The 12750-nt window shown below is 46.5% G+C and overlaps 1 protein-coding gene across 1 annotated transcript in view; it reads left to right on the top strand.

Annotated features, from left to right (window-relative positions):
* The window catches only part of LOC129706733 (uncharacterized), a 228101-nt gene that overhangs the window by 113939 nt on the left and 101412 nt on the right, over nt 1-12750 (top strand). The window contains exons 26-30 of the mRNA XM_055651166.1: nt 1122-1255; nt 3634-3792; nt 5226-5406; nt 9705-9916; nt 12315-12503. Of these exons, the coding sequence (XP_055507141.1) occupies nt 1122-1255; nt 3634-3792; nt 5226-5406; nt 9705-9916; nt 12315-12503 (875 nt within the window). The remainder of the gene's footprint in view (nt 1-1121; nt 1256-3633; nt 3793-5225; nt 5407-9704; nt 9917-12314; nt 12504-12750) is intronic.

Below are 12750 nucleotides of genomic sequence, written 5' to 3'. Positions count from 1 at the left end.
GCCCCATTTAAGCTATTCCCATTTGGCCGCGTTTGGTCCATAACCCTCACCATCCTACACCCTAGGGACAATTTTGCCAAAGCCAATTAACCTACAAACCTGTATGTCTTTGGAGTGTGGGAGGAAACCAGAGCACCTGAAGGAAACACGCACCATCACACGGAGAATGTCCAAACTCTGCCCAGACAGCACCCAACGCCAGGATCGAACACAGGTTTCTGACATTGTGAGGCAGCAGCTCCTGCAGCTGAGCCATTCTGCCAGCCTTATTGTGGCCTGTGGTTCTGTTGTTGTGAATGTGCACACAATAGAATGGGCGGCATGGTGGCACAGTGGTAGTGGTGCTGCCTTGCAGCGCCGGAGGCCCGGGTTCGATCCTGACTACGGGTACTGTCTGTACGGAGTTTGCATGTTCCCCCAGTGACCACATGGGATTTCTCCAGGTGCTCTGGTTTCCTCCCACACTCCAAAGGCATCCGGGTTTGTAGGTTAATTGGCTTCTGTGAATTATAAATTGTCCCTAGTGTGTTGCATAGGACGGGTGATCGTTGGTCAGCATGGACTCAGCGGGATGAAGAGCCTGTTTCCACGTCTAACGTCTAAAATAAATATAAAGGTTGCAAGGCCTTTGAAATGAAGGCCTGTTCCGATTAACCTCAACCAATCTCAACTTAAGGTGTATACAATCATGAGAAAAAATAGATCGGGTAGACGCACAGAATCTCTTGCCCAGATTAGGGGAATCGAGGACCAGAGGACATATGTTCAAGGTGAAGGGAAAAAGATTTAATAGGAACCTGAGGGGTAACTTTTTCACACAAAGGGTGGTGGGTGTATGGAACAAGTTGCCAGAGGAGGTAGTTGAGGCTGGGACTATATGCACATTTAAGAAACAGTTAGACAGGTACATGGATAGAACAGGTTTGGAGGGATATGGACCAAACACAGGCTGGTGGGACTAGTGTAGCTGGGATATGTTGGCTGGTGCGGGCAAGTTGGGCCGAAGGGCCTGTTTTCACACTGTATCACTCTATGACTCTAATCCACAAAATTGTGAAATCTACCTTTTCTTAGCGTTTCATTTGCCGATACAATATTTGTTGTGTTTTCCGTTAAACAAGGTGACGCCCTGAATCTTCAACATGAATGTAACATGGCTGAGAAAATAAAGAGGGAGGCAAGCCCGATGGAAACGTATAAACTCCAAGTGCAACATGAGTTTCACTGCACTCAGATCACATCCTATAATCACAAGGTACTTTACCTAGTCGGTTCTGAAAAGCACACTGTTAAGATATCATGTGAGCATTTGTAATGCAGTTGCCGTCGAGCATTTTCAGGGGTAAAGGGCTTGTCCCACTGTACGAGGTAATTCAAGAGTTCTCCCGAGTTTCCCCTGATTCGACCTCGGAGAATTACGGTGATAGCTGTTTGTAGGTACTCGAGGGCTCTCAGTGCTGAGAAAACTTCACGAGTTACCGCATTTCCAGAGTACCTGCCGTTAGCGTTACGAGCCGCTACGAGACATCCACGAGGTCCGACGTAGCCGCTACGTACATTCTATGTACTTACCACGAGTTCGATTTTTTAAAAACTCGGGAGAGCTCTTGAATGATATCGTACAGTGGGACAGGGCTTTTAGTTTTCTCCTCTGTCACACTGACAGCTCTTCGATAAAAATTATTAAACATTACTTTGATGAAGAAGATTTCCGACCCGATAAGTCGCCAATTCCTTTCCTCCAGAGATACGGCACAGTGGAGTAGAAGTTGCTGCCTTACAGCGCCAGAGACCAGGGCTCAACCCTGAACACATGCGTTGTCTGTACGGAGTTTTACATTTCCCCTGTGACCGCGTGGGTTCTTGCCGGGTGGTCCAACATTCCAAAGACATGCAAGTTTATAGATTAATTGGCTTTAGTAAAATTGTAAATTGCCCCTAGTGTACAGGATGGTGTCAGTGCACCAGGTGATCGCTGATCGGCACGGGCTTGGTGGAACAAAGGGCCTGTTTCCACACTGTATCTCTAAAGTCTAAAGATGCTGCCTGACCCGCTGAGTTACTCCAGAATTCTGTGTACATCTTCGGTACAAACCAGCACCTGCAGTTCCATCCTACACACTTTCAAAAACAAGCTTGATTTTCATTCTGGACGCACAAGAGACTGCAGATGCTGGAATTTGGTGGGGGGAAAAAAACTGTTAGAAAAACCTAGCGGGTCATTCAGCATCTGTGGGGGCACAAAGATGGTCAATGTTTTTCACAATGTAAGCATAAGCAAAGCACACAGAGCTGCAGAAACTTACCAGGTCAGACAGCATCTGTGGAGGAAATGGATGGATGACCTTTTGGGTCAGGACCTTCGTCCAATCAGTCTGAAAAAATGGACCCAACCCAAAACATTTCCCTCCCTAAATGACTTGTTGAGTTCCTCCAGCATTTTGTGCAGTGCCCAACATTAAAGCATCTGCAGTTCCTTGCATCTCCACATAAAGTTTCAGTTTAGTTCAGTTTTTTGTTACACGTTAACCCAGTTAGCGGAAAGACTATACGTGATTACAATCGCCCTGTCCACAGTGTACAATAGACTAGTGTACTACCTGTGTACTATGACGGGTGCCGTCAAGTCGCGGAAAAAATCGCCGAAAATGTTGCCGAAAAAGAATATTTCGGCAACATTTTTGGCGATTTTTTCCGCGACTTGCCAGCACTCGTCACAGTTGCAGCAGGTCGCCAAAAATGTTTTAAATGTTGAAATTCCAGCGGCGACCAGAAAAAGGTACGACTCTTTGGGCGACTACTCACGACTATATCGCAGGGACATGTTGCGGGGTGACGACGCCTGTATGGTCGTGAGTAGTCACCCAAAGAGTCATATCTTTTTCTGGTCACCGCTGAATTTTCACCATTTAAAAAATTTTCCGCGACCTGCTGCGACTATGACGGGTGTCAGCAAGTCACCGAAAATATCGCGTAAGTGGTACAGGCCCTTTACAATGCATCAGGACTCCAAAGACATAGAAACATGGAAAATAGGTGCAGGAGTAGGCCATTCGGCCCTTCGAGCCTGCGCCGCCATTCAATATGATCATGGCTGATCATCCAACTCAGTATCCTGTACCTGCCTTCTCTCCATACCCCCTGATCCCTTTAGCCACTAGGGCCACATCTAACTCCCTCTTAAATATGGCCAATGAACTGGCCTCAACTACCTTCTGTGGCAGAGAATTCCAGAGATTCACCACTCTCTGCGTGAAAAATGTTTTCCTCATCTCGGTCCTAAAAGATTTCCCCCTTATCCTGAAACTGTGACCCCTTGTTCTGGACTTCCCCAACATCGGGAACAATCTTCCTACATCTAGCCTGTCCAACCCCTTAAGAATTTTGTAAGTTTCTATAAGATCCCCTCTCAGTCTTCTAAATTCTAGCGAGTACAAGCCGAGTCTATCCAGTCTTTCTTCATATGAAAGTCCTGACATCCCAAGACGTACAGGTTTATAGGTTAATTGGCTAGTGATGAATTTAAAATGTAAATTAATGTGTGTCGGGTTAGCGTTAGTGTGCGGGGATCACTGCTCGGTGGGCTGAAGGGCCTGTTTCCACTGTATCTCTAAACTAAAACGCTCTTGACAGCTTCATCTCCAACACGAGGAAAATGAATCGCGGACTCACACCCAGCTGGAGATCAACTACGGGAAGCACTGGGACGAGATAAATAACAGGAAAAAGATATTCATCACTCAGTTGTTCAAAAATGACTCCAGCCTCAGCCTAACCAATTACTTCATGGAGGTGAGTTGGATAAAAGTGGTTGAATCATTCAGGTGAATCAATGCGTAAATGTCCATGTGGAGGAAAAGAAGCTTAATTCTGGCCTTACACTGCCAGAGACCCGGGTTCGATCCTGACTAAGGGTGTTTGTCTGTACGGAGTTTGTACCTTCTCCCCGTGACATGCGCGGGTTTTCTCCAAGATCTTCAGTTTCCTCCCACACTCCAAAGACGTACAGGTTTGTCGTCTAATTATCTTCGGCAACATTTTAAATTGTCCCTAGTGTGTGTGGGATAGCATTAGTGTGCGGGGATCGCTGGTCGGTGCGGACTCGATGGGACGAAGGGCCTGTTTTCACGCTGTATCTCTAAACTAAACTAAAACTAATGTTCGGATGAATCAATAAAAATGACCATGTGGCGGAAAAGAAGTTTAATTCTCCTTTCATGTTTACACATCTTCAGCTAATCCTGGCAGTGGGACGTCCCCGTGGGATGAGCTAAGGTCACAAACTTACTGTATTCCGCTGGACGGGACGTTATTTCTATGTAATAATAAGGATGTTCCATTTTATTAATCCTTCCTTTTAACAGAATTCAGTAAATATTGTGGAAATGCATTGTAAAAACATCATGAATTCCAGTGGCTATTTGCTTACTTTGGAATTATTTTCTTTAATGGAGTGATGCAGCACAGAAACAGGCCATTCGGTCCAACTCATGCAAGCTGTCCATGATGCCCCATCTAAGCTCCTCTCTTTTACCCGCATTTGGCCCAAATCCCTCTCAACCTTTCCTATCTATTGTCCAATCTATGTTGTTTAAATGTAGCTCATGTGATAGGAGCAGAATTAGGCCATTCGGCCCATCAAGTCTACTCCGCCATTCAATCATGGTGGATCTATCTTTCCATCTCAACCCCATTCTCCCCATAATCCCTGGCACCCTTATTATGCCCCTGTCCCACTTAGGAAACCTGAACGGACACCTCTGGAGACTTTGCGCCCCACCCAAGGTTTCGGTGCGGTTCCAGGAGGTTGCAGGTGGTTGCCGGAGGTTGCAGGTAGTGGAAGCAGGTAGGGAGACTGACAAAAACCTCCCGGAACCCCACGGAAACCTTGGGTGGGGCGCAAAGTCTCCAGAGGTATCCGTTCAGGTTTCCTAAGTGGGACAGGGGCATTTACTAATCAAGAATCTGTCAATCCCCGCATTAAAAATATCCATTACCACAGCCGTCTGTAGCAATGAATTCCACAGATTCACCACGTTCAGACATTCTAATACTACTTACGTACAGCATTATCTGATTTGATCCAATAGCATGGAGAACATAGCTTCTCGCTGTACCTTGATACACGTGACAATAATAAGCCTGAACCTAATTTGAATGTCAAATTTTCCAGTTCGTTGGATATTTTTTTTTAACACCGTCCAAACTCTTTTGCCTTCATCTAGTTCACATTGCAAATTCCAGAGAAGCAGATTAACTACAAGACTCAGCTGCAGCATTCCCACTTGCTGCAGGATTATTCGGAGAGCAACACCCATGCCAAAGTACTCTACAATGACAAGATCCCATTCCAGGCAGGACTTCAATGGAAAGATACCTCTAAACCTAATCTAAAGAAATGGGAAGGTAAGAAGGCTAAATGCCGGTCGGTCACAAGCAGATAACGTACTTTACTTTTACTGCAGAAAGTCTGCTGAGTGCCCCCCACCCCCCTGGACTGTCTCCCTCGGATGGTCACGACACACAGCTTATTTATTTATTTTACTTTTCTTTTTCATCGGTTGGAGCTGCGTACTAAATCTCGTTGCACTGACGTGCAATGACAATAAAAGATATTATTATTATTATTATTATCAATGGACTTTCAGACAAAAAATGAATATGATTGGGATATATAGCTGAATGAATAAGGTATAATTCAATTTATGTTCAGAAATAAATGTACTTTTTTAAACTAGGTGGGCGGCATGGTGGCGCAGCAGTAGAGTTAATGGCCTGTCCCACTTTCACAACCTTTTTTACTCGTGGACATTTTTCATCAGGCTAGAAAAACGCCCCGACATACTTGATGCCACGACTACCTACGATCTCGTGACGACCATGCTGCGAGTATGAGTCAAGGGCAAACTCGGCAGAGGTTCTTAATTTTGTCGTGAAAGTGGGACAGGCCCTTTACTGCCTTACACTAGTGCCAGAAACCCGGGTTCATAGAAACATAGAAACATAGAAATTAGGTGCAGGAGTAGGCCATTCGGCCCTTCGAGCCTGCACCGCCATTCAATATGATCATGGCTGATCATCCAACTCAGTATCCCGTACCTGCCTTCTCCCCATACCCCCTGATCCCCTTACCCACAAGGGCCACATCTAACTCCCTCTTAAATATAGCCAATGAACTGGCCTCAACTACCCTCTGTGGCAGAGAGTTCCAGAGATTCACCACTCTCTGTGTGAAAAAAGTTCTTCTCATCTCGGTTTTAAAGGATTTCCCCCTTATCCTTAAGCTGTCACCCCTTGTCCTGGACTTTCCTAACATCGGGAACAATCTTCCTGCATCTAGCCTGTCCAACCCCTTAAGAATTTTGTAAATTTCTATAAGATCCCCTCTCAATCTCCTAAATTCTAGTTCGATCCTGACTACGGGTGTTGGCTGTATGGAGTTTGTACCTTCTCCCCTTGACCTGTGTGGATCTTCGGTTACCTCCCGCACTCCAAAGACGTACAGGTATTAGGTTAATTGGCTTTGGTGGTAATGTGAAATATTACCTGGTGTGTGAGGGATAGTGTTAATGTGCGGGGATCACTGGCCGGTGCGGACCCGGTGGGACGAAGGGCCTGTTTCCGCGCTGTATCTCTAAACTAAACTCAACTAAACTAAAACTAAAGTGAAGCAGAGATTTTTGTTTTCATTATCAACAGTGTTAGATTGAAGTGACACCCGTTTTTCCCATATCATGAACCACGTGGATCTGGTAGAGATTTCAATGCAGAATACGTTCTCACAGTTAATGACATTGTGATAGGGCTGGAGAAATATTTGAAATAGCGTGTTCAATCCCATGAGTGCGAAGTGTGAATAGATATCTTGAAATGCTCATGAACTTGAAGTTAGTCTAAGGCAGAGGTTTGGTTTGACCCTGAGCCAAAACAGAAGTTGTCTGTGTACCAATAGTGACACGAGTTAGAAGCATCTTATGATAGTTCTTTGGATTAGCAAATTCCATTCTTTGCAATATCATTGCTCAATGTGCAACCTTGAATTCAATTTGTGAATTCTCTCAAATGAGACCAGGTAATGGGCCTGTCCCACTTAGGCGATTTTTCAGGGGACTGCCATCGACTGTCAGACACACATCGCTTCTTTCACCAGCCCGTTATGCAGGCGTGGGACAGGGCAGGCAGGGGAGTGCTGTCTGAGTGAAATTCACACGATGCAAATGTGTTACAGACACACACCGCGATGAACAGGAAGGTTGACGCTGTAATTAAGACGGTGAGAGCACTAGTGTACGGGAAGGGTCATGTAAGTCCTTAAAAAGAGGGGGGAGAAGGAATGGAGACAACTTTTAAGAAGTCAGAGAAGCACGGCTGTGAAGCTCGGCGGATGTTTAACATTGGTTATCCTTGGTTCTGAAAACTGCTGCTTATGTTTATTTCCCCAATGAGGCAATGAAATTCACCGCTCAGCACCGGCTACAAACTACGAGAACCCTTGACCTCCTGGCGACCCACCTACGGCGCGGGAATTCTCGCTACTCTCCGTGGCCGCTTCATTCTGGTCGCCGCTAATTTTTCAACATGTTGAAAAAGTCGTGCGGTGACCATAATGAGGCCGCGGCTAGTTCCCAGGATGCGGGAACTCCTCACGACCGTGAAGGCAACTCCCCGCGAACATGTTGCGACCATGTGGCGACTGCATAGTCTCCTGCAGTCGCCTAAAAAAGTCGCCTAAGTGGGACAGGCCCATTAGGATCTCCAATTCACATAGGTCTCGGCAAGTAGAAATCTTTGAATCTTTAAAATGGTGTGAAGGTTCCTTGTCTGCCAATTTTAATATATGCGTTTGCCAAAATGGTTGCACAGTTTGCTGTTCAGTGCTGATACCAGGTTGGCTTATGTGTAGGGAGGAGCTGCAGATGCCGGTTTACACCAAAGGTAGAACCAAAATTCTGGAGTAAACTCAGTGGGTCAGGCATCATCTCTGGAGAGAGGAATAGGTGACGTTTCAGGAGAAGTCTGAAGAAGAGTCCCGACCCAAAACGTCACCTATTCCTTTTCTCCAGAGATGTTGGCTGAGCCGCTAAGTTACTCCAGCATTGTGTGTCCACCAGTTTTGAGTATTAAGGGGCTGATTTTACACTCCCAGCTGCCTGGAGGAGCTGTACTACCACATGGCTTTGAGGCCATTGAGATGGGATTGGGAGAGAGCGTGAGATAGATTTTTGGTTGTATGTCCAGATCTTACGATATGGAAGTCCAGCAGATGGCTTGCACCCATTTGCAACATGGACCCAATTTAAATGAAGTTTCGCCTCCTACTGGCATTGTTGGGAAGCGCATGTAATCTTGAATGAGACCCAGTTATGGTCTCCAATTCACAGAGGTCTCGGCAAGTAGAAATCTTTAAAATGTGGTAAAGGTTGCTTGTTGGCCGAAAGGATTTAGTGTGCGACAAACAGCAAGGGAACTAGAGTTAGGTGCAGTAAAGGGAGGATGGTAAACCATGCATTGTGTACATGATGCAGGAGATGGGAAGAGGTGAGGATAGAGGAAGAGGAAGTCTCTACTGCCTCCAACACCACCTGTGGCCCAGTGACGCAGTGGTAGAGTTGCTGCCCTACAGCGCTGGAGACCCGGGTTCAATCCTGACCTTGGGTGTTGTCTGTGTGAAGTTTGGTCCGGGCAATATCCACAGCTCTCTGCAACTTCTTGCCATCTAGGATGAAGCTGTTCCCAAACCAGGCCATGATGCAACCCGATAAGATGTTTTCTACATTGCATCTGCAGAAGTTGTTGAGGGTTGTTGGGGACATGTTGAAATAGCTAAAGGGCCTGTCCAACTTGGCAATTTTTTGACTGACATATCAGGATCGCCGAAAAAGTCGCGGCGTGACGTGGTGTGATGATGTATTGACACATGGTGTTTCCTCAAGTGTCAATAGACAATAGGTGCAGGAGTAGGCCATTCAGCCCTTCGAGCCAGCACCGCCATTCAATGTGATCATGGCTGATCATCCCCAATCAGTACCCCGTTCCTGCCTTCTCCCCATATCCCCTGACTCCGCTATTTTTAAGAGCCCTATCTAGCTCTCTCTTGAAAGCATCCAGAGAACCTGCCTCCACCGCCCTCTGAGGCAGAGAATTCCACAGACTCACCACTCTCTGTGAGGAAAAGTGTTTCCTTGTCTCCATTCTAAATGGCTTACTCCTTATTCTTAAAATGTGGCCCCTGGTTTTGGACTCCCCCAACATCAGGAACATGTTTCCTGCCTCTAGCGTGTCCAAACCCTGAACAATCTTATATGTTTCAATGAGATCCCCTCTCATCCTTCTAAACTCCAACATCGCAACATTTTTTTTGTCGCCGCTGGATTTGAAATGTTCAAAATCTTTTGGCGACCCTGATATTTGGCGGGGCAGTCGCCGAAAAAAAAATCGGCAAGTGGGACAGGCCCTTAAGCCTTCTGAGGAAGTGGAGACGTTGTTGTGCTTTCTTGGCCTTTGCTTCGATGTGGCTGGTTCAGGATTAAATTGTTGGTGAATTCATTCTCGGCAGCAATGCTACAGAAAAAAGATAGACAATGGCAACAACATCCAAAGAAACCTCAGGTTTTGAAACATCGGCCGCTAGACTGTTGTTCGATGGATTTATTTGCCATTGCCATTCATTTGTGAAACTCTCTCTTCCCCCAATTTCCGGCAAGGTTCACTGAAGGTGGACACTCCGTGGCTTTATCTCCAGACTTCACACAAGCTGAGCCAGCCTCACGTTCGTGCTTACCAGTCCAGTGTCGAGATTACAGCAGCCAAGGCCATATCGGTGAAGAACCTGGTCATCTACACCTACTACAAGAACAAAGGCAACAAAAGGGACGGGAGAATCCACATTCATACACCCACCACCACTTACTTAAAGGTTAGCTATAATGCCTCGCTCTCCTCTATAGAGTCCGTAATTGCAGGATGTTATAGTTATTACCATCAATAACTCAATTGTAATGTTAATTGTAACGTTCATTTTGCATGTTAATATTATGGTGGTGCATCCATCATGAAGTCATACAGGGTGGAAACAGGCCCTTCATCCCCATTTGCCCACACCGACCAACATGCCCCATCTACACTAGTCCCAGCTTGGCCCATAACCCTCTAAACCAGTCCTATCCATCCACCTGTCCAATTGTCCCTTAAATGTTATGGTAGTGCCTGCCTCAACTACCTCCAATGGCAGCTCGCTCCATATGTCCATCATCCATTGTGTAAAACAATTACCCCTTGGGTTCCTATTAAATCTCCCCACCCCCTCACCGTAAGCCTATGTCCTCTAGGCATCTATTCCTCTCATAATTTTGTACACTTCAATAAGATCATCCCTCATCCTCCTGCACTCCATGGAATAAAGTCCTCGTCTGACCTTCTGAACACACACACACACACACACACACACACACACACACACACACACACACACACACACACACACACACACACACACACACACACACACACACACACACACACACACACACACACACACACACACACACACACACACACACACACACACACACACACCACTTCCTGTCTCACCAGGTTAACTAATAGCCCTGTCTGGACTGACGGGATACCAGCGCTGGCCATATTTCCCGCAAGTCCAGGCAGGTTAACCTGGCGGGACAGGAAGAGTTGAGCTGAGTTTAGCGCTGTTTCTCTGCGCGGGCTGTGGGCGCAGCTCCCGTCTGACTCCCGACCTCTCTGGCCACCCGAAGGGGGGGGGACTCGGGACAGCACCAGAGACCCGGCCGGGATCGATCCTGTGTGCGGATGAGGCACATGTCTGTGCCACGTCTCCCTCCTCCAATCATCGCGCCCTCGATCATCAGTCCCACCCCCACTGTCTCGCGGAAAGTGGAGATTTTAAAATACGGATCACAAAAACTTGGGGGGATGTCCCCCTCCTCTCAAAACGTGGGGGGTGGGTGGTGGGGGGGGGCGTGTCCCCTCTGGCCCCCCGGGTTTTCCGCCCCTGGGTTGGAATGCATCTCCTTGCTACATTTCCATGCAATGGGCTGGATGTTGTAGGGAAATAATGGTGATGGTTTTAATAACAACCAAGGAAATGGGGCAGATTTTTCCAGTGACTGGGCTGTACAGGAAATTAGTGCGATGCATGCCCTGGATCTCTCAACACCTCTGCTGCTCTTTAGAGTCTTGGCTTCAGACTATCCTCCCGCAAGCGCTGCACAACCATGAAGCTACACTCTTACTCCCCCACAAAGTGCGACCGGCCATCTTCTCCCTTCCAAAGGTTCTCAAAACGTTACGTCTTCCCGTGAGAAACTTCAACACATCCTTCATCGCACGTGCCTTTTTAATAAAAAATTATCTTAATGAGCTTTATAGGCAGATAAAACCAAGAAACACCGGTCATTATTGAAGTTGCAAAGCTGTTCACTGAACAGAGTTGAATGCTGCCAAATGGGAATTAAATTCTTGGCATTCTTGAAGTATATTTGGTGCTGATTCGAGTTTCACCATTGGTTGACTTAAAAGATACTGCATAGAAGCAGGTTGTGCAACCCACCGAGTCCATGCCAAACATTCATCACCTTAGTTTTAGAGATACAACATGGAAACAGGCCTTTCGGCCCACCAAGTCCATGCTGACCATTCATCACCCGTTCACACAACTGCGTAAGTTCATAAGTGATAGGAGCAGGATTAGGCCATTCGGCCCATCGAATCAACTGCCATTCAATCATGGCTGATCTATCTCTCTCTCTCTCACTTTCTGTCTTAACTCCTGCTTTCACCCCACCTCCCCGTAACCCCATGTTCCTTTGTTATTCCACTGCCCACACATCGGGGGCAATTTACGGGGGTACCCCTAGAAGCCCGCATATATTTGGGATGTGGGGGGAAACCCCACACACGGTCACAGGGAGAACGTGCAAACACCACACAGAGTGCACCCGAGGTCAGGATTGAACCCGGGTCTCTGGTCGGCAGCAGCTCCACCTACTGTGCTACTGTGCACTACCATCTTCAAGGTTGTTTTATGAATGCCGAATAATTAAAAATTAAAGAATATAGGATAGAAAATTAATCTAAGCTGTGTATAATTCCCTGATTTTTCTGTTCTAATTTACTTTCCTAAACTGTTCTTTTGCCAGCTATAAATCTTGCTCTTTTTTTGTTTTTCGTAATATTTGTACCACAGGACTGTTCAGACCCAAAAGACCATTAAACTGGGCTGTACTGTTGGTTATCTTATGAATGCGTGCATTGACCAAGACTGCTCTGCATTCTTTCAGGCATCTACTGTGGCCTACATCACTGAGACTTTGTTCAGGAGCCACAGTGAGGTGGTCACGCTTTGGAACCTCCCAGTTAAGAACAAAATCCTCCTGGAAAATAAAGAAAAACTGAAGACCTTGTGGTTTTGGATAAAGCACCAGAAAAAGATGCTTAATGTCACCGCTAACTATGTGAGCAGAGAGGAGGTGAGGATTCACATTCACATTCCGACAGTGGAGAGTATGCAGTGCAGTTCATTTGGCAGGGAGTGCAGAGTGTGTAGTTTAATTTTATAAGTTTCATAAGTGATAGGAGCAGAATTAGGCCATTCGGCCCATCAAGTTTACTACGCCATTCAATCATGGCTGATCTATGGACTTATCACCTGGGATCCCTTGCTGGGAATCCCCGAAAAAGAGCTCTGACCGCCGGCCTGCGGCCTATAACATCCTG

The sequence above is a fragment of the Leucoraja erinacea genome, chromosome 20, assembly GCF_028641065.1.
Source record: "Leucoraja erinacea ecotype New England chromosome 20, Leri_hhj_1, whole genome shotgun sequence".
Taxonomy (NCBI): domain Eukaryota; kingdom Metazoa; phylum Chordata; class Chondrichthyes; order Rajiformes; family Rajidae; genus Leucoraja; species Leucoraja erinaceus.
Note: the sequence above shows the minus strand (reverse complement) of the source record. Positions and strands in the feature narration are given on the sequence as shown.